Source organism: Antechinus flavipes, chromosome 2 (genome assembly GCF_016432865.1).
Source record: "Antechinus flavipes isolate AdamAnt ecotype Samford, QLD, Australia chromosome 2, AdamAnt_v2, whole genome shotgun sequence".
Classification (NCBI taxonomy): domain Eukaryota; kingdom Metazoa; phylum Chordata; class Mammalia; order Dasyuromorphia; family Dasyuridae; genus Antechinus; species Antechinus flavipes.
The window spans coordinates 515,740,958-515,762,860 of record NC_067399.1 but is presented as its reverse complement, the minus strand read 5'-3'; the positions used below and the strand labels follow the sequence as shown (position 1 = coordinate 515,762,860).

The following is a 21,903-nucleotide window of genomic DNA, read 5'->3' as shown; positions in this document are numbered from 1 at the left end:
CATCAATCTCTCAGGTCTTTAAGTTTTTATACTTCAGTGATGGAAGCTCTTTCTCTCAGATAAAGGTAATGTAGAGCTTAACAGGGCTCTTAAAAAGCAAAGTCAAAGCAGTCACTTGTTAGAGCTGACATAAGAATGATTTTCAGTGAAGTCTGGTGTAAATGGCTACTGAACTCCCTTAAAAATCTCTGACACTATGAATTAATGTGCATGTGGATGGGTTCATGCCAGTGGTCATACTTTGCCTCTCTGGAGTTTACACTGACTTCCAGAAGATGATCCTAAAAAACTGTCCTCAACTCCCAGCCAAGGGCCTTCCCACAATCAGACCCTTTAACTCGATGCTAATCTAACATTGTCTTAATTTATGAAACAAATTGAAGAAAAGGAAGAAATAAGAGGCCCCCTTGATGAGAAGACTCCAACTTTCCCTGCCCCTGGCCACCTGACTTCTTGGGGTTGGGGTTGTCAGAACAGGGATGATAAAGAAAGGGAGATATGAAGAAGTGGAATTATTTTTAATCATTCTCTCCAACACAGATTCTTATAACCCAAGTCACATATTAACAGGGACTGGGAAGATAGAGGGAGAAGGGAAAGTAGAAAACAAAGTGAAGTCAGAAAAGGAGGGTCAGGAGCTATTTTCCCAACATTGCTCCAAATCCCTAAGGAAACTAGAAGTACAAAAGGCTGTGAATTCTACTATTAACTTTGTGAATGAACCCCATTTTTCCAGTTAAACAACTGAGCTCAGGCAGCAGTATAAAGGAGGTCTTGAACAGCGTCCTTATCTCTAGGATATTTCATTTCCTTTGTAAAATGTTTTATTTCCTTTTTTTTTTGTAAAATGTTTTATTTCCTTTTTTTTTTTTGTAAAATGTTTTATTTCCTTTTATCACCTCTAAGGAGCAACCATTTGGGGAGGTGATGGGAAATAGGGGAAACACTATTATCATCTCTAAATCAAAATTAACTAGAAATTTCTTTTGGCTTCAAAAAATATTAATAAGAGGTGAATTCTAAACTGCCACAATCTCATCTGGTCTTATAGCCAAGTCATGTAAAAGGTCATTCTCTCAACCTAGGTAAATACAAGAATTCTAAATCTAATCTGGAAAAAAATCAGCACCTACAACAAATGTTCCAGAGAATACCTGTACTAATAGGGATGAGATTTTGCTTCAGAAAATGTTACCATTTTTGTCCTATTTGTTAGCACAAAACTGATACTAAATCTGTTGCTGGTTTCTAACACTGATCTTCCACTATTGCAGACCCTCATTACCTCACATTTAGGCTGTTGCAATAGTCTGTTGATTGGCCTTCCTGCCTCAAGTCTCTCCCCACTCTAACCCAAAGTAGTCCTCCAAAAGTATAGATCTGACCATGTCCAACACCCACACATACCTACTAAATAAACTCCAATGACCCAAGCAAGACCTAAAAATGAGTTCCTATCTGCTTTAATTGCATTTTTATTTTAATCAAAAAAGGAAAGTTTTGGATTTTTTAAGTCAAAAATATGGTCCGCAAGGATACTTATAATTTATTGGCCCTGTTTCCATTTAAGCTTGATGCCATTGCTCTATAATAATATTCAAAAAAATAATAAATCAAGCTCAGATTTGAACTGCTTATGGATTTCCAAGGGATAAATGCTTACAGTGAACAATTAACAGTCTGCACAGCTTGGGCCCTAATCCTCCATTTCCAGAATTTTCACCTTGGGACACTGCTGTTCTCATTGGTAACTCCCTCTCCTGGCCAACTATTTCAGGCAAACCCAGGCAAGCATCACTCCCTTCTCTCCAGCTGTCTCCTCCATAGCCCAACCACCTGACCATTTTGTAAGTACCTTTCCCATGCAAATTCCCCCCCAACAGTCTTATCTCCAGTTCTGGAACCATGATCAAATCAGCAACCACTGTTCCCAGATAGAATATATTAATCTGCTCCTCCATCACCCTCACTATCCCTGTAACTTTCACACTGATCTTCCCTTAGCTGCCACCTAACATGGATGTTATCTCTATGATTAGAATGTAAGTTCCTGATGTTATCTTCCCCATTATAATATAAGTCCTTTTTTATACATATATGTGTGTATACATATTTACCCACATATGTATCCATATATACATATATTTATGTATATATTTTATATGTACACAATATAATATATAGGCATATATATATATGTACATGTATATATATCCCAAACCAAGAAAAAACTTTTTCCAATTATTACCCAAATTGTCTCCCCTGAGACAAATGATTAAATTTGGGATTTGAGACTCTTTCTGAGATTTATCCAATTTACTTCACCCTAAAATCTTCTCTTTATTTTCAGTTGGTAATTCCGCTAACCAGTAAAGCGATTTTCCTAAAATATAGTTTTATATCATGTTCCATCCTCAATGAACTCTAATGGCTCCTTATTACCTTCAGGATAAAATAAAAATCCTCTGGTGTTCAAAGCCTTTCACAATATATCCACACATATAGCCACCCTTCCAGTCCTATATCTTCCATGCACCCTACCACCATTATACACATGCTTTTTAATTCGGAGGTCTCCTGGCTGTTTTGTGAACAAGACATTCCATCTCTGGGTTCTGGATATTTTTTCTGGCTCTCCCCCATACTTATAACTCTTTTCCTCCCTATTTCGCCCTCTCACTTCCCTGCCTTTCTTCACTTCTGATTAAAGTCCCACCTTCTATAGGAAGTCTTTCTCAATGTCTTTTGATACTTGTGTTTTGCCTCTTGTTTATTTCCAATGTTTTCTTGGGCACAGTTTGCTTGTACATATTTGTTAACTTATTTTCTCACTCATTAGAGTGAGAACTTCCCAAGAGCAAAAACTGGTTTTTGAGCCCCCTCCTTTTTTTTTATCTTCAGCATTTAGTACAGTGTCTATCACTCAACAAGCACTTAATAAATGCTTCTTGACAGACTGGCTTATCTTCCCTGATTTAATGAAAGGATAGAGTACCAGGCCTAGAGTCAGAAAGACTCATCTTCCTGAGTTCAAATCCAGCCTCAGACACTTTACTAGCTGCATGACCCTCATTAAATCACTTAACTCAGTTTCTTCATCTGAAGAAGGAAATGGCAAACCTCTCCTGTATCTTTGCCAAGAAAACCCCAAATGGGATCACAAAGAGCCGAACAGTAACAGAGAAGCAAATGGAAGAAGGGAACAGAAGGACATGGAGCTAGAGTCCCCTATGGGGTTGTCCATCTTCACCTGCATGTGAATAGTCTAAACACAACTTTTAGAGCCAACAATACTGGTCCATCCAAGAACTTAGCCAAACTTCCTTAGCCTTCTTCCTTCCTATATCCTGCCTTTGAGGTTGTATAGTTACTATTAATTGTATTGTTCTCTTGGAGATTCGGTATGGACTCTATGTACCTGCTCTGACCCAGCCCAATTCCCTCTGTAGGCAAAACAGAAAATCCGGTGGCTGTTCCAATAGTCACATAGACGAAATAGCATCATATTAGCCCTTGAAATACAGGTGAACATGAAAGAGAAAGGGGAGATGTTTTGTACTTTGTTACAAAAGGAACCTCAAAGACTCTCTGAAACCTAGAACACAAACTGGAAGGGAAAGGAGATGGAGGAGGGAGAGACATAGAGGAAGGTAGAAAGAGAGCAGTTAATAGTTCTACCCTAAGAGCATACATAGCTGCTTGCTTGGAAACAAACTTTGCTAGGGATGGAAGAAGTCAAGACGCATAGAACACAATTTCTCTGTTCAAGATACAGAAAATAGCAAAACCCAGCCAAGGTTGTGCTAAGGAACAAACTTCAAGTAGGAAAATGTTTGAGGAGAGAAAGAAAGGTGCATTGGGGAAAAGAAAAGTGGACTATAGAGTTCTCTGAATCTCAGCTCTGATGCTTATTAGCAGGGCAAATATGGATGACTCGTTGAACCCATCTTAAACCTCAGTTTCTTTATATTTAAATGGAAATCACATAATTTTTTTCAGACTTTCCCCCTATTTCAACTAGACAGGGCCACTCATGGGTTCAATCCCAATACCTGTTGACACAAAAGCTTTAACCTGCTCCATTTTAACAACGTGGTCCAGGTTCACTCTCCCTTAAACAGATCAGTGGCCCTCTATCCTGAAAGCTCACCAATCAACAACAGCCCTGCTACAGCTGTGAACTCTAGAATATCATCTATCTACCGGTTCTAATATCCGCTTCAGCAGGGACAGCAATATTTCTACTCAAAGCAAAACATTTTGTAACCTTAACAGATAGTAGCGGTATAAATGACTATTATGGGAGGCCTCGTCAGTTTGGTCCTGATGATTAGAACCAGCCTGGAGAGAAGCACACACACATGAGAGAATGAAGGCAAAGCTTGAGGCTGGAGGTCTCTGAGACAATCAGGGACCCAGATCGGATCATCTCCATGTGAGGACACAGTAGAGAAAGAACAGCTGGTTTCATACTGACCTTCACCAACACACCCAGATCCCCAGATAGAAGACTGATGATCTGTTGTATAACTGCAAGATTTGATCAGAGATAGTGATGCTATCTCCCCCATCACCATTATTTTGTTGTAGGTTTTTTTTTCTTTTTTTAGCTTTTTTTTTTTTTTTTTTGGTATATGTAGCCCTAGCAAGTGACACCTAAGAAGTGCTTTGGTTGGTAGCTTGATTAGTTCAAGTCACAACGTGGGGACCCAGGACAACAAAGAAGGAAGTCAAGAGCAACTGCAGGAGAAATTATGATTAATCAGATAACTGACTCTGCCCTATTGGAAGAAATCATGACCAGGAAGTTTCAGTGGTCAGTGTGCCCCTCCCTCTTCTACCTGCCTTAGCTACAAATGGCAGAAAGTAGGAGAGAGCTGGAGCAAAAGCAGCATCTGCTCTGTGTATCCTCTCTGGGAAGATGAAGCTCCTCCTCCTCCTCCTCCTCTTGCTGACTTTTCTTCTGTCTCATGAGACTGGAGCTGGTGAGTCACCTTTTGTCCAGAGAATCAGGCTTGAGTCAGAGTTCCCCATAGACTCCCAAGAGGACATGTGGCAGTGTCCCAGGACAGAGACTTCTGCTTGGCAGACACTTACTCTAGAGAGGCTTTCCTTATTCAAATTTTTTCAAAGTTTTAGTTTTTCCTACTCATGAGGGAAGCTGATATCCTGACCTTGTGCTTGGACAAGGACTAAAGGTAAAGGTTAGATAAAAGTAAAGGGGTAAAGGGTTAGGATTCAAACTTGGACACATTACCCTATGCTGAAATAGAGGCGGATATTGTAAGGGAATGTAAGAAATGTAGTGATGATGATATTTCAGAGTCACAAGATTGGACTTAATTCCAGAAGAGAAAAAATAAGACCTGAGAAGCAATAATGACTGAGGGAAAGCCTAGGGGCCTGGGTTTGGGTTAGGGAGGAGGTGGTGTCCCAGTATTTCCATGGACCTGATGTTCTGTCTCAGTTGTGTATATCTATATATTTGGGGTATGTGAATATGGGGCGTTCTCTTTCAGATGAGATTATTGGGGGGAAAGAATCAAGGCCCCATTCCCATCCTTACATGGCTTTTCTGGATATCATACGTGGTAATACATGGGACTACTGTGGTGGTTTCCTGATTCACAGGGAGTTTGTGATGACAGCAGCCCATTGTGCAGGAGAGTAAGTGTGTCTATCCCCCTTCCCCCTCCCTGTTACTCACCAGGTGAGGGATGCATTAAATAAGAGTCTAATAAGGTGCTCCTGTCTCTTGGGGCTACTCACCTGACAGGGAAAAAAATCCTATCTGAGAAAAAGCAAGAGTTTTTCTCTTTTCCCTTCAGTCCAATCCACCTTTGATGACTGTCCTGCCCTAAATGATGAAGCTCATGCTTCAGATCTTACCAGCCAAGATTCCATATCTCAGCCAATGTCTTCCTCCGTGACACACCATGATACTCATGCTTTTGTTGCTCCCAGAACTTAGCAACTATGGTTCAATGGAGAACTAAAGTCTATCCCAGGGTTCTCTGGGAACACGAAGCTCCTCTTAATTTCATCCTTGACCTTCTGGACTTTCTGTTCCCTGGAGGCTGAATCAAGAGCAGCCTGAGGCAAGACAAGCAGATGCACTTGTCACCCTATCCTCATCTGGACAATCCTCCCAAAGGAAGTGAGGGAACTTGCAAGTACTTCAGCCCTGATTGCTTGAATCCCACATCCCATCCCTGAGCCCCACACCACCTGCCATAGGGACAGGGAGGAGAGACTGACATTCTAGCAGAGTCCTTGGACTCCTGTCTTAAAATATTCCCTCCATAAAGAATCTGGAACTCCTCACACCTCCCTCTTCTCTTGCTTCTCCAACAGCTTCATCATAGTCAAACTTGGAGCACATAACATCAGATACCCAGAAGAGACTTGGCAGACCATTAATGTCAGGCGTCAAATTCCTCACCCAGAATATAATGGCACAAGGTTTCTCAATGACATCATGTTACTACAGGTAATCATTAATAGAAAACAAAGAACTGGGAGTCAATAAGTTTAGGGCACTAGTCTGATCTTGGACCCTGCTTTAGCTGTGTCACTTTGGGCAAATCACTTGAACTTTCACACCTCCAGTTTTCTTATCTATACCCTGAGAAGTTGAACAAAAACATGTCTGAGTCCATTCTTGCTTCAGTATTCCTTCTTCAATGTTCAGAGATGGGGAGAGAGGGCAGATCAGCCTATTTTACTTATCCACAAAGAATAGAACCTTTAGTAACTGGTAGGAAGAGGGGGTGGAGAGATCCATATTTCAGTTCTGTCTGAATAAGAAAAATATCCTTCCTAGGATCATAGATTTAGACTTAGAAGGAATCTTAGAGACTGTCTAGTCCAAACTCTTCACTTTATAGATGAGGAAACCTTGGCTCAGAGAGGTTTGAACACCTTGCCCAGGATCACACAGCTACTAAGAGATAGAGGCAATGTTTGAAGCCAGGTCTTCTTGGCTCCAAATTCAACCTTCTACCCACTAATACTCTCAAAATCAAGTCTTCCCAGAGTTCAAATCCAAAAGCTCTTTCATGAAATATTCCCCTAGACCAATAAGCCAATAACTCAGGAAGCAGTAAGTCCCCCATTACTGAAGGTCTTCAAAGGTTGGATGTCAAGGAGAACATTTCTATTTGGGAACAAATCATACTGTGATGTCTGGGGGCCCTTGTAACTCTGAGACACTGTGATAGCTGTTTTAGGGGCTACAGTCTATGAGAATTGTGTGATCTAGTAGGAAGCACTGAATTCACAATCAGAAAACATGGTCAAGTTCTGACTTCAACCACTTACTGCCTGGGGGACTACTGACAAGTCATTTAACCTCTGTGAGCTTCAGTTTTCTCATATGTAAAATGGGAATAATACATTATTCCCTCATTACCCACCTCACAAGAATGTTATGAGAAAAGCTGAGCATGCTGCCCAGGGAAACAAATAGTGCTTAATACATGCTTTTTCATTCATTCATTCATTCATTCAAATCACTTTGCTACCTATAAAATGCTGTATAAATGTAAAAAATTATGCTTCTTTCCCTTCCTCTATCACTCTATGATACTAACTCTACATCCTTTTGTCTTTCCTTGTTTTTTCAAGAACCTGAGGTCCCTGCATCTGGAACCCTTGACCCAGCCAATATAACTCATCCCTGGTGCTGACAAAGCCCTTTTCCTTCCTTCTCATAGCTGGAACATGAAGCCATACTGACAACAGCAGTATGGCCCGTCCCCCTGGGCTCCAGATTTGATTGGATCTCACCTGGGCAAGAATGTCTAGCAGTTGGCTGGGGAAGGACAGGACAACTGCCCCCGGGATCAGACACTTTACAGGAGGTGGAACTGACACTAAGGAATTCCAGTGACTGCATAGATTTTGGCTCTTTTGATGAGAGATCCCAGTGGTGTGTAGGGAATCCCAACTCAAGGAAATCAGTATTTAAAGTGAGTTCACATTTCACATTTCTCTTCTTTGGAAATCACTCTCTCTCTCTCTAAGAGTCAGAACCCTCCTAAGAAGGGATGGGGTCAGCACTTTCAGCTGCATCCAGGACTTTGGAGCATAGGGTTGAGGGGAAGAATGAGGTCTGTGAGAATAGGAAATATTCCAAATCCCAGATACACGTCCCATTTCCCGAGCACTTGTGGGTGGGAGGATGGGAGACTCATTCTCTGCCCCTTCCCCATATCCTACTCAGAGTTTCAGAGAGATACTGATGGGGAGGAGAGAAGGAAGCCTGGGTGGGAAGGTGCCTCTGGATATCAGCCAAGTAAAGAATCTGTGCTGGAACTTGTGAACTCAGGAAGGTCCAAGATTTCTGCAATTACCTCAGAAAGAGCCAGGGCTAAGGGGGCAAGGGAGGATCAGCCTTTCTTGCTTACTCCTCTTTGTCTAACAGGGAGATTCTGGAGGACCCCTCCTTTGTTTCGGTGTGGCCCAAGGAATTGCCTCCTATGCACACAAAGATGCAACACCACCTTCAGGCTTCACAAAAATTGCTCATTACCGCTCCTGGATCGACTCCTGGATCTACCAAATCCTAAAAGCAAATTAGCCCCTGTGGCCCTGGCTCAGCAAAAAGGAATCTCCCTCCTAGGGCCCAGCCTCCTCTCTGGGACTGTCCTCACACTAGGACTGTCCCCCTCCCTGCCCAGGTTAAAGGGTACGAAGACTTACTCTGGACATTGAACTGAGGGTCCACTATGACTGCAATAAACCGAAGCATCCAGGCCTGTGTGTGTGATTACTCTCTCCCTCTGTAGTCCCCCCTCTCCCTGCCCAAGGTAGTCAGCACAGCAGCAAAGGACCTCCTAGAGAAGAGGGAGTCAGTATTCAGTTTTTGAGTGGAAGTAAATAGCCCTCATTGTTCTTGTGTAATGTGGGAGAAAGTGAGCAGGACAGAGATTAGAGAGCATTTAACAATTTATTTAATGGAGAGCTTTACTGGGACCAAATGGATCCATGGTTTGGTCCCAGGACCAAACGAGACTGTTGTCTCCAAGAATCCAGCCCTGAATGTCGGATACAAGATTCTTTTGTAGGATAATATGAACAATGACATGGTGGGGGAGGTACCTGGATGGGAATGACCTAATGGGGGGAGGCACCTAGGACGACATAATGGGAGGTACTGCAGAGGCTCCTGATATTCTAATGATTTTCAAAATGGATAAAGATCTTTATGTCATCAAACATTAAGAGGTAATGATTATAGCCTAAGGTCTAAGATATAAGATCTTTATCCTATAAAACATTAAGAGAGAATGGTTATAACCTGAGGCAGAGTAACTGAATAGGACAATTAGGGAAACTGGGTCAGGACATTAAAAGGGAACTGTGGCATAATACTTGATTGGCATTTCCTAATGGCCACTCACTGCATTGAGTTTTAATTGGACACCACTAAGAATGTTGGCCTTATTTTGGAAGGAAAAAAAGGAAGAAAGTGCGGCCTTCACACAATTCACTAGTGAGCTTCACTATAGTTTCTAGCAAAATGCTGGCATATATTGCGTCAAAGGTTATTTGTGAACATTTTAAAGGGGATGCAGAGCTTTGCTGCAAGGACTGGCCTTCTGGGATGAAATGTAATGCCAGAGAAACTGAGGCAAGATAGAGATTAGAGAGTCTTCAATATTTTTTTGAAAGGGAAAGATTGTGCTGGGACATGCTGCCCCCAGAGCTGATGTCCAAAGCGTCCAGCAACCAATGTGAGTTCTCAAGGACATAAATGCAGATGGCTCAGCTAAAGGGGTAGACCAAGGCAGGGGCGGAGTCAGAGCACTCAGAGTGTGAAGGGATCATTAATATGGTTCTGACAGAATGGGGAGAAGCACCAAACATTCTGATAATGTCTAAGATAGAAGGTCTTTCTCCTTATCTAGACAATGTGATTAGGAGGGAGTGGCGGTGTTGCAGGATTGAACAGAACAATTAGGAACTGAGGCAGAACAATTCAGGGAAACTGATTCAGGACAATAAAGGAAAACTGTGGCACAACAGAAGGAGAGAGAAGGATACATTTGAAAATAAAGTGATAAAAAAAATTTAAATGCAAAGTATGTAAATTTAAAAATTTGAGAAAATAAAAAATGAAAGAGAAGTCGTCTTCCATAAGAGTTTACAATGGTTCATCCAAGAATAGCTCATGCTAGATTCTCATTAATTCCCTTTTGGATTGAATTAGTAGACTACTAGATAAGAGGAAAGCCATAGTCTTAGATTTCATCAAGATAGTTGACTGTGGTAAGATCACAGAATTTAAGGCTGAAGGGGATTTTAGAGAATATGTACTAAGTCTCTTTCATTCTCTGCAAGAATGAGGCACAGATTAAGGTTAAGTTACTTGCTCAATTTAATACAGGTTCTTTGATTTGAAATTCCTACTACCATAGTATCTCTTTGACAGTCTTATGGACAAGATAACTTTAAACATCCAAATTATGGTAGAGTTAAATTTTATGTTAAATATATGTGGAGTGGTTTGAGTGACTAAATCCAAAGAGTAGTCATTAACATCAAGCATCAGTCTATTGATTTATATTGCCATGTCCTGTGAACTATTCTTGGTGCTCTCATGTTAAGCACTTTCATTTAGAACTTGGATAAGGATATAGATGGAATCTTTTTTTTTCCTTCAGTTACATGTAAAAACAATTTTTTTTTTGCTTATACATCTACATTCATTTTTTACATATTTCCTTATGAATCATGTTAGGAGAGAAACATCAGAACAAAAGGGAAAAATCACAAGAGAGAGAAAATAAAACAGAAAAAAAAAAAAAAGTGAAAATAGCATGTGTTGATTTACATTCACTCTCCATAGTGCTTTTTCTGGATTTGGGTAGTGTTTTCCAAAAGTTTATTGCCGTTAGGTTGGATTACTGAACCTCTGAGAAGAATCAAGTTTGTCATACTGATCACAGCACAATCTTAATGTTGCTATTGTGTGGGACAAGACCCACCAGCTCAAATAAATCAATAAATTAAGGAGATTTCTCAAGGCAAAAGCAGAAAGGAATTCTATTGTGATCTCTCAAGAAAGAACATCTCCCTCCCCACAAGCAGTTGGGCAAGGAGAAGGGAGACAAGAATTATGGGGGCCTGAGCCAACACTCCCTATAGGCTGGACCTTTGCCCTGATTATCCAGGACAAATGACCTCATGCTCTAAGTCATAAATGAGGAAAAGCTTTCAGCCCAACCACATCTTTAACATTACTACATTACCTTCTATGGGAGTTTCAGGGCCCAGGTGGCCCCAACTTACTCTCACAAAGAAAAGATCCCACTCCTTGTAAACCAGGAGATTTCTGGAAAAAGAAACCTGGCCCTGGGCCACAGTTGGCCTTCACTCAGGCTGTAGAACACTGCCTCCATCTTGTGAGACAGTTGTCATAGTTCCCTTCATTCATTACCTACAATATTGACCTGGTTCTGCTTGTTTCATTCAGCATTAATCCATGTAGATCCTTCTGGGCCTTTCTAAAATCAGGCTGTTCATCATTTTTTTTTAATTTTTATTTAATAATTACTTTATATTGACAGAATCCACGCCCAGGGTAATTTTTTTTACAACATTATCCCTTGCATTCACTTCTGTTCCGATTTTTTCCCTCCCTCCCTCCACCCCCTCCCCTAGATGGCAAGCAGTCCTATATATGTTGGATATGTTGCAGTATATCCTAGATACAATATATGTTTGCAGAACCGAACAGTTCTCTTGTTGCTTAGGGAGAATTGGATTCAGAAGGTAAAAATAACCCGGGAAGAAAAACAAAAATGCAGATAGTTCACATTCATTTCCCAGTGTTCTTTCTTTGGGTGTAGCTGCTTCTGTCCGTCATTTATCAATTGGAACTGAGTTAGGTCTCTTTGGCAAAGAAATCCATTTCCATCAGAATACATTCTCATACAATATCGTTGTCGAAGTGTATAATGATCTCCTGGTTCTGCTCATTTCACTTAGCATCAGTTCATGTAAGTCTCGCCAGTCCTCTCTGTATTCATCCTGCTGGTCATTTCTTACAGAACAATAATATTCCATAACATTCATATACCACAATTTACCCAGCCATTCTCCAATTGATGGGCATCCATTCATTTTCCAGTTTTTAGCCACTACAAATAGGGCTGCTACAAACATTTTGGCACATGCAGGTCCCTTTCCCTTCTTTAGTATTTCTTTGGGATATAAGCCCAATAGAAACACTGCTGGATCAAAGGGTATGCACAATTTGATAATTTTTTGGGCATAATTCCAGATTGCTCTCCAGAATGGTTTGTTCATCATTTTTTATAGAACATCATATTTCATTACTTTCTCACACCATAACTTATTCAGCCATTCCCCACCTGATGGGCTTATAGATGTCATCTCCACAAAACACGCAGATTGGAATAAACCCAAGGCTAGTAAACACATTAGATGAAAGAATTAGGATCCAAAAGCACTCAGTTGAAGAGATTTTTCTGAACTCCTCAATAGCACAAAGAAAAAAACTTTGTCATATAGAGTCAGAGGACCTGGATTCCAATCACATCTCTGAGACTTCTGGCCAATTTGTTCTTAGATAAGATACTTGAATTTCTCTAGACCTTGTCTATGAAATGAAAGAATTGTACTCGGCTTATCTCGGAGGTCCCTTCAAGCATTAGATCTGGTCTTGTGTGGGATAGAGACCTTTGTCCAAATGAATCATTGGGGTGGGGGTGAGGAGGGGAGTTCTGGAGCTGCAACATTAGGAGCATGCTGTGTGCTTATTGAAGGCTTCTTTGAATTTATACCCAGACCTCTGGAGATCCACAGTTCTAATCAGCAACTAAGGCACCTACAAAAACAAAACCAGGGTATTTAATCCCTCTGCATTTTGATACTTCATCCCAATTCTCCCTAATAGGACTTTTTTTTTTTTTACTAAATGGGTTTTTAGAGGAAGCTACCTTCCATTGTTCCTTTCCCAAGGTTCACAATATCTGCCCTCTCTTGTAGTAAGGACTCACCTGATCTTACCAAAGCAAAATGGGAGCATCCTTACAGGCTCAAACCACTTATAGTTTCCCATGTCAAAGGGAAATTGGAGCCTTTGACATGTTATAGAAGAGAGCAATCCTACTCAGTTAAATCTTTCTAATACATTGGATTAGGACACTCCTGGGGATTCCAGATAGAGGTATTGATACTGTCCCACAGCCTGAAGAGGAGACTCAGAGGTTTGTTGGACTCTTGGGATCATGTAGAATCCATATTTCCCCCTAGGGTGTTTTGATAGTCCTCTTTTAGTGAACCATCTGCTTCTTTGTAGTGATGCCTAAAATAGGTCATGGCCTTGGAAGATCTAAAGTGCCCTAACAAGCTTTCTCTCTCCCTGACTCCTTGTGTCCCTATGTCCCTGAAGGTCTCTTTCCATAATGATTTGGCTGAAGAGAAATTTTTGCATGCTTCAGTCTGAGAACAGATTAAATAACTGTTAGGTTTCTGGATTCATAAGCTGCCTCAAATAGTCACTTGCTATATGCCACTATTGAAAAAAAATTTTTTGATCATTAAATGTCAATGTTACATTTAAGACAATGCTAGCCTGGGCCCCTTGGATGTTAATGCACTTTACTGACAAGTTGTATCCTTGACAGATCCTCAAATCTTTAACCTCAGCCCCAATTTTTAACTCCTCTGCTATCCCAATGGACCCCCTGAAGGGAGAAGGAAACTGTTCCCCTTCCTGAAAATGTTCCCTTTAAGATTATCACTCTGAAACTGTGTTCTCTGTTGATCTATGATGCCTTTTGGAGTCTCAGCCCCTCCAAGGGAAGGTATATCCCCCCACCCAGATAAGTTATCTTTCGAGGATGCCAGAGCCTTTGATTCAATTAGAAATCCTGGTCAAAAAGCAGCCCTTTGATGTGTTGTTAATTCCAATAGAAGATCTGGGCTGGATACTGATAAGCATCTAAGCCTGGGAACTTGGCTTCCTGAGGCCTCAAGACTCCTTTTAAAGGGCAGTTTCTAAACTCACTCTTTGCAGAGGGCCAAAGCAGGATCGTGCCAGGCCAGGGGACCTCTCCTTGGTATAGCTGTCTGACAGGACCCCCTGCCCGCTGAGAAGCAGAATCTATTATGCTTCAGGTGAAGTCAAAAAAGCAAGGGTAGCCATCCTGATCTCAAATCAAGCAAAAGCAAAAATTGATCTAATTAAAAGAAATAAGGAAGGGCACTATATCTTGCTAAAGGATGGCATAGATTATGAAACAATATCAATATTAAACATATATGCACCAGTGGTATAGCATCTAAATTCTTAAAAGAGAAATTAAGAGAACTGCAAGAAGAAATAGACAGCAAAACTATAATAGTGGGAGATCTCAACCTTGCACTCTCAGAATTAGATAAATCAAACCACAAAATAAATAAGAAAGAAGTCAAAGAGGTAAATAGAATACTAGAAAAGTTAGATATGATAGATCTCTGGAGAAACCTAAATGGAGACAGAAAGGAATACAGTTTCTTCTCAGTAGTTCATGGAACCTATTCAAAAATTGACCATATATTAGGACATAAAAACCTCAAACTCAAATGCAGTAAGGCAGAAATAGTAAATGCATCCTTTTCAGACATGATGCAATGAAAATTACATTCAACAAAAAGCCAGGGGAAATAGACCAAAAAATAATTGGAAACTAAATAATCTCATACTAAAGAATGACTGGGTGAAACAACAAATCATAGACATAATTAATAATTTCACCCAGAAAATGACAATAATGAGAAGTCATACCAAAATGTATGGGATGCAGTCAAAGCAGTAATAAGGGGAAATTTCATATCTCTAGAGGTCTATTTGCATAAAATAGAGAAAGAGAAGGTCAATGAATTGGGCTTGCAACTAAAAATGATAGAAAAGGAACAAATTAAAAACTCCCAGTCAAACACTAAACTTTAAATTCTAAAAATAAAAGGAGAGTTTAATAAAACTGAAAATTAAAAAAAAAACTATTGAATTAATTAATAAAACTAAGAGTTGGTTCTATGAAAAAACCAACAAAATAGACAAACTCTTAGTAAATCTGATTTAAAAAAGGAAAGAGGAAAATCAAATTGTTAGTCTTCAAAATGAAAAGGGAGAACTCGCCACTAACAAAGAGGAAATTAGAGCAAGAATTAGGAGTTACTTTGCCCAACTTTATGCCAATAAATTCAACAACTTAAATGAATGTTTGTCCAGATTAACAGAGGAAGAAGTAAATAGACTAAAAAGTCTCATTTTAGAAAAAGAAATAGAACAAGCTATTAACCAACTCCCTAAGAAAAAATCCCCAGGACCAGATGGATTTACATGTGAATTCTACAAAACATTTAAATTAACTACAATTCTATATAAACTATTTGAAAAAATAGGATTGAAGAAGTCCTACCAAATTCCTTTTATGACACAGACATGGAACTGATACCTAAACCAAGTAGGGTGAAAACAGAAAGAAAATTATAGACCAATCTCCCTAATGAATATTGATGCTAAAATCTTAAATAAAATATTAGCAAAAAGATTACAGAAAATTATCCCCAGGATAATACACTATGACCAAGTAGGATTTATACCAGGAATGCAGGGCTGGTTCAATATTAGGAAAACTATTAGCATAATTGACTATATCAATAACCAAATTAGCAAAAACCATATGATCATCTCAATAGATGCAGAAAAAGTATTTGATAAAATCCAACATCCATTCCTAATAAAAACACTTGAGAGGATAGGAATAAATGGACTTTTCCTTAAAATAGTCAGGAGCATATATTTAAAACCATCAGTAAGCATCATATGCAATGGCGAAAAACTGGAACCTTTCCCAGTAAGATCAGGAGTGAAACAAGGTAGCCCACTATCACCATTATTATTCAATATTGTATTAGAAATGCTAGCCTCAGCAATAAGAGTCAAGAAAGAGATTAAAGGAATTAGAATAGGTAACGAGGAAACCAAATAATTCAACTTTGCAGATGATATGATGGTATACTTAGAGAACCCTAGAGATTCTACTAAAAGGCTTTTAGAAATAATTTATAACTTTAGCAGGATACAAAATAAATCCACATAACTCCTCAGCATTTTTATACATCACCAACAAAATCCAACAGCAAGAGATACAAAGAGAAATTCCATTCAAAATAACTGTCAATAGCATAAAATATTTGGGAATCTATCTACCAAAGGAAAGTCAGGAATTATATGAGCAAAATTACAAAAAACTTTCCACACAAATAAAGTCAGATTAAATAATTGGAAAAATATTAAGTGCTCTTGGATAGGCTGAGCGAATATAATAAAGATGACAATACTCCCTAAACTAATCTATTTATTTAGTGCTATACCAATCAGAGTCCCAAGAAAAGATTTTAATGATCTAGAAAAAAATAACAACAAAATTCATATGGAAGAACAAAAGATCAAGAATCTCAAGGGAATTAATGAAAAAAAAAATCAAATGAAGGTACCTGTACCTGATCTAAAACTATATTATAAAGCACTAGTCACCAAAACCATTTGGTATTAGCTAAGAAATGGATTAGTTGATCAGTGGAATAAGTTAGGTTCACAAGACAAAATAGTCAACTATAGCAATCTAGTGTTTGACAAACCCAAAGATCCTAACTTTGGGGATAAGAATTCATTATTTGATAAGAACTGCTGGGAAAACTAAAAATTAGTATGAAAGAAATTAGGCATGGACCCACACTTAACACCGTATACCAAGATAAGATCAAAATGGGTCCATGATTTGGGCATAAAGAATGCAATTATAAATAAATTAGAGGAACATAGGATAGTTTACCTCTCAGACTTGTGGAGGAGGAAGAAATTTGTGACCAAAGATGAACTAGAGATCATTATTGATCACAAAATAGAAAATTTTGATTATATCAAATTAAAAAGCCTTTGTACAAACAAAACTAATGCAAACAAGATTAGAAGGGAAGCAACAAACTGGGAAAACATTTTCACAGTTAAAGGTTCTGATAAAGGCTTTTCCAAAATATATAGAGAATTGATTCCAATTTATAAGAAATCAAGCCATTCTCCAATTGATAAATGGTTAAAGGATATGAACAGACAATTTTTAGATGATAAAATTGAAACTATTTCCACTCATATGAAAGGGTGTTCCAAATCACTATTGATCAGAGAAATGAAAATTAAGACAACTCTGAGATACCACTACACATCTGTCAGATTGGTTAAGATGACCAGAAAAAATAATGATAAATGTTGGAGGGGATGCAGGAAAACTGGGACACTGATGCATTGTTGGTGGAGTTGTCAATGAATCCAACCATTCTGGAAAACAATTTGGAATTTTGCCAAAATGTTATCAAACTGTGCATAACCTTTGATACAGCAGTGCTACTACTGGGCTTATATCCCAAAGAAATGCTAAAGAAGGGAAAGGGACCTATATGTTCCAAAATCTTTGTGGCAGCTCTTTTTGTAATGGCTAGAAACTGAAAAATGAATGAATGCCCATCAATTGGACAATGGTTGGGTAAATTATGATATATGAATGTTATAGAATATTATTGTTCTGTAAGAAATGACCAGCAGGATGAATACAGAAAGGCTTGGAGAGACTTACATGAACTGATGCTGAGTAAAATGAGCAGAACCAGGAGATCATTATACACTGCAACAACAATACTGTATGAGGACATATTCTGATAGAAGTGGATTTCTTCAACAAAGATCTAAATTTCAATTGATCAATGATGGAGAGAAGCAGTTACACCCAAAGAAAGAACACTGGGAAATGAATATAAACTGTTTGCATTTTTGTTTTTCTTCCTGGGTTATTTTTACCTTCTGAATCCAATTCTTCCTGGGCAATAAAAGAACTGTTCGGTTCTGCACACATATATTGTATCTAGGATATGCTGTCATATTTACTAACTATCGGTTACTTATTTAACATGTATAGGACTGTTTGCCATCTGGGGGGGGCGGGGGAGGGAGGGGAAAAGTCAGAACAGAAGTGAGTGCAAGGGATAATGTTGTAAAAAATTATGCAGGCATGTTTTCTGTCAATAAAAAGTTATAATTATTAAAAAAAAAAAAAGGAAATGGAGTACAGGGGTATCAAATGATAGGCTAAGATGTTTGCTTTCTATTCCATTAGCAATGGGAAAGGTTTACTGAAAGGTTTTTGAGAAGGGAAGTAGAAAGTTTCTATCTGATATTAGACAGCTTACCCTGGCAAAGTAGAAAAGATGCATTTAAAGAAATGAGTAAAATTGAGGACAGGGTAAACAATTAGAAATTGTTAGAAATCCAATACCCTTATAAAAGGGGATAATGGCCTGAACTAAGATGGTTCAGGAAGGTCAAAGGAGAGGAAAGGAATTGCAAGGAAGGAAGAATATCCAGAAGGTAAAATTGGCAGAAATAACCAACTAATTAGATTTTAGAAGGAAGGGAAAGAATACAATGAAGATAAAAAGGGTATAAGATGACTATAAAGTTTCAAGTCTGGATTATTAGTAACCAATGATTAGTAATTAGTAATTAGTATTAGTGATTACTGTAATTAGTAATTAGTAAAGTAGTTTAAAAAATTAGTGAAAATTAGTAGACCAAAGATTAGTAACCAACGAGTAATTGTTGCTTCATCTATATTTTGTATCTTCCCTAGCTCTGGGGTTTCATCTTACACCCTGCAACTTGACAAAAATGAGCCCCCTAAGAACTGGAAACCATTGATATTGGAAGGGGCTGTAGGAAGAAAGACATACTAATACACTGTGAGTAGAACTAAGAATCAACAACAAAACCATTCTGTGTATCAGCATGAAATTGTGCAGAAAATTAACTGTTCTTACAATTTTGAGATACTATTCCTCCTCTTCCTGAGTATTTGTCTTCAAGGAGGTCAAAGGCAGAAACAGAAGTCCATGTATACAAAACTATCTATAACATTACTATTTTTGTGGAAAGCAAAGGCAGAAACAAAATGGGTATCCATCACTCAGGAAATGTTTGAACAAGTATAATATAGGAACATACCATAATAAAGTATAGTCCATAAGTAATAATGAAGATGAAGAATTGAAAGGATATCAAACACTGAATTACTTTAAAAAAAAAAAAAAAGGTTCCAGAGAACAGATCATAACATATACCTCTTCCCTTGTAGCAAAGAGGGGAAAAGATTACATATGACATTAGATTCAACACTGTATTAAGTATTTTTATTTAATTGTTTTTCTTTGTTATAAGGGAGGGTTTAATTTTGAGAGATATGTAAGAGAAATTTCCAATAATTATTCTTATGTAAAAGCAAAAGGCATCAATAAAATTAATTTTTAACAAAATTTTCTCAAATAAATTGTAAACTCTCTGAATACATGCCTATAATTTCTAATCCTTTTTTATCTCTTCTGGCACCAAGTTCAATTCTGCACACATAAAAAAAATGTGCAAAATAGGCATCATTTTACATTGAAAATATCCCAAGAACTCAGTTTGTTAGAGTGCAACTAGAGCAAATATTAACATGACAGTAAGTTTTTCCATATTTTCCTGAAACCATCTTGCTCATTATTTCTTGCAGCAAAATAGTATCCCATCACAATCATATGCTACAACTTATTCAGCCATTTTCCAATTGATGGGCAGCCCTTCACTTTCCAATTCTTTGTCATCACTAAAAGAGCTGCTATGAATGTTTTTGTACAAATAGATTTTCCCCCTTTTCTTTGAACTCTTTGGAATATAGACCTAGTTGGTGGACATTGCTAGGTCACAGAGTATGCACAATTGTATAGCCCTTTGAGCATAGCTCCAAATAATTCTCCAGAATAATTGGATTAGTTTACAACTAGTATTTGGTGATCCAATTTTCCCACATCCCTTCTAACACTTATCATTTTCCTTTTCTGTCATATTAGAAAATCTGATAGGTATGCAATGGTACCTCAGGTTCTTTAAATTTGCATTTCTCTAATCAATGGTGATTTAGAGCATTTTTTTCATATACTATAGAGAGATTTGATTTCTTCTTCTAAAAACTGTCCATATACATTCACCATTTATTAATTGAGGAATGATTCATATTCTGTTGAGAAATGAAGCCTTTAATAGAGTCAGTTGCAAAAAAAAAATTGTCAGGTTTCTGACATCTAATCTTAGTTGTATTATCGTGTATGTGTGTGTGCTTGTGTGTGTGTGTATATACAAAAACTTATTTTAGTTTGATGTAATCAAAAGTATAGGGAAGCTAGGTGGCACAACGGAGAGATTGTTGGCCAGGCCTGGAGGCAAGACATGAGTTCAAACACAACTTCATATATTTACTGTCTGTGTGATGCTGGCCAAGTCACTTAACTCTCTTTGCCTCACTTTTCTCATCTGCAAAATGAGCTGAAGAAATAACTAAGGACCACTCTAGTCTGCTAAGAAAATCCCACAATGAGTCACAAAGAGTCAGATGCAAATGGGACAACTGAACAATAGCACCTACCTCACCTGTTAAAAGTATTTGTAAATCCAACCTGTCAGTTCTTCAGCCAACACATACCTACCTACTATACATGCACACAACAAAAATTTCTCCTACAAAAGTTAAGCACAAAAAAAAAAAAAAACTAATGGCATGATTATTGTTATTATTATTCCAAATGATGGATTGATGGGAAAGAGGAAAGGAAAAAGAAAGATTTATTCAAAAAAAGGAGATGATACAAAAGATGTCAAACTAAAAATTTTTAATGCCCATTCTTTTTCACTCCAAGGCAAAGCAGAAAAAGCCATTGTAATTGGGTATTATTTCCTCAATCCATCCCATCCCCCTCTCTTCCTGTTCTAACAGTATCCACCAAACCCAGGAGCTCCCTATTTTCTTCCACTCACCTTTGCTTTTGTACCTTCAAATACACTGTGGTACCAGCAGTTCCTGAGAGATGAACCTGATGAGCTTAAAGACAGTATTCCCCAAAGATCAACACAGTAGGAGAAGTGGAGGAAGAAAAAGAACTGATAGAAGTGCCCATTTACCAGTTTCTCACCTTTCAAGCCCCTACAAATAATGCTAATCAAAGAAGGGAAATTAATAAAATATAAAAATAAATAAAATAAATTTCTGACTCCAAACTCTAATGTAAGAGCTAAAAATCAAAGGTTTTCTTCCCTCCCTCCCATCCCTTTGTCATCTGTTGTTGCTTACTTCTTTTAAACATCTATTTATTTGTGTCCATGGAGATAAATTTTATGTTTTCACTCTACATTTGGAGCTTACTGATGTTAAATCTAAACTTTCAAAGGAAGGTGGAATAAATGGGACATGTAGTCTCCTCTCAGGACTCTTCAGAGTATTCTGATATACTTCTACAGAGCCAAAAGAGAGAATTTAACTGCTTGTTTTGTAACCACTATCTTTTCCGTTTTCCTATTTACATTTTAAAGTTTATGCTGTTGTAGCACCTTCTTTTTGCTTTCCCTGTGCTATGACTAAGGAGGAGGAACCTGCTTGGGCTCTCAAAAAAGGCTACAAGGAGAGCTGAAGAGTTAAACCCGTGTGTGTGTGTGTGTGTGTGTGTGTGTGTGTGTGTGTGTGTGTGTCTGTGACTTTGTGTGTGTCTGTGTCTGTGTCTGTGTGTGTGTGTCTGTCTCTGTGTGTGTGTCTGTTTGTCTGTGTGTGTGTGTGTTGTATCTGGGTGTCTGTAACTTTGTGTCTGTGTGTGTGTTGTATCTGTGTGTCTGTGACTTTGTGTCTGTGTGTGTGTGTGTGTCTGTGACTTTGTGTGTGTCTGTGTCTGTGTGTGTGTGTCTGTCTCTGTGTGTGTCTGTTTGTCTGTGTGTGTGTGTGTTGTATCTGGGTGTCTGTGTCTGGGTGT

General features: G+C 38.4%; 1 protein-coding gene across 5 annotated transcripts in view; it reads left to right on the top strand.

Annotated features, from left to right (window-relative positions):
* LOC127551108 (chymase-like) overlaps window positions 1-21,903 on the top strand; it is a 219,695-nt gene that overhangs the window by 34,771 nt on the left and 163,021 nt on the right. Inside the window, exons 1-5 of one of the 5 annotated variants that reach the window (XR_007951011.1) lie at window positions 4,870-4,985; window positions 5,520-5,667; window positions 6,355-6,490; window positions 7,716-7,970; window positions 8,426-8,681. The exons of 1 other annotated variant lie outside the window; for it this stretch is intronic. Coding sequence is in view for 3 of the 4 variants with exons in the window: in XM_051980569.1 (XP_051836529.1) it covers window positions 4,922-4,985; window positions 5,520-5,667; window positions 6,355-6,490; window positions 7,716-7,970; window positions 8,426-8,581 (759 nt within the window). In the remaining variant the exon portion in view is untranslated. Of the gene's footprint in view, window positions 1-4,869; window positions 4,986-5,519; window positions 5,668-6,354; window positions 6,491-7,715; window positions 7,971-8,425; window positions 8,757-21,903 lie in introns of those variants that run through there. 3 more of the 5 variants (XM_051980569.1, XM_051980571.1, XM_051980570.1) reach the window with 3 other exon arrangements.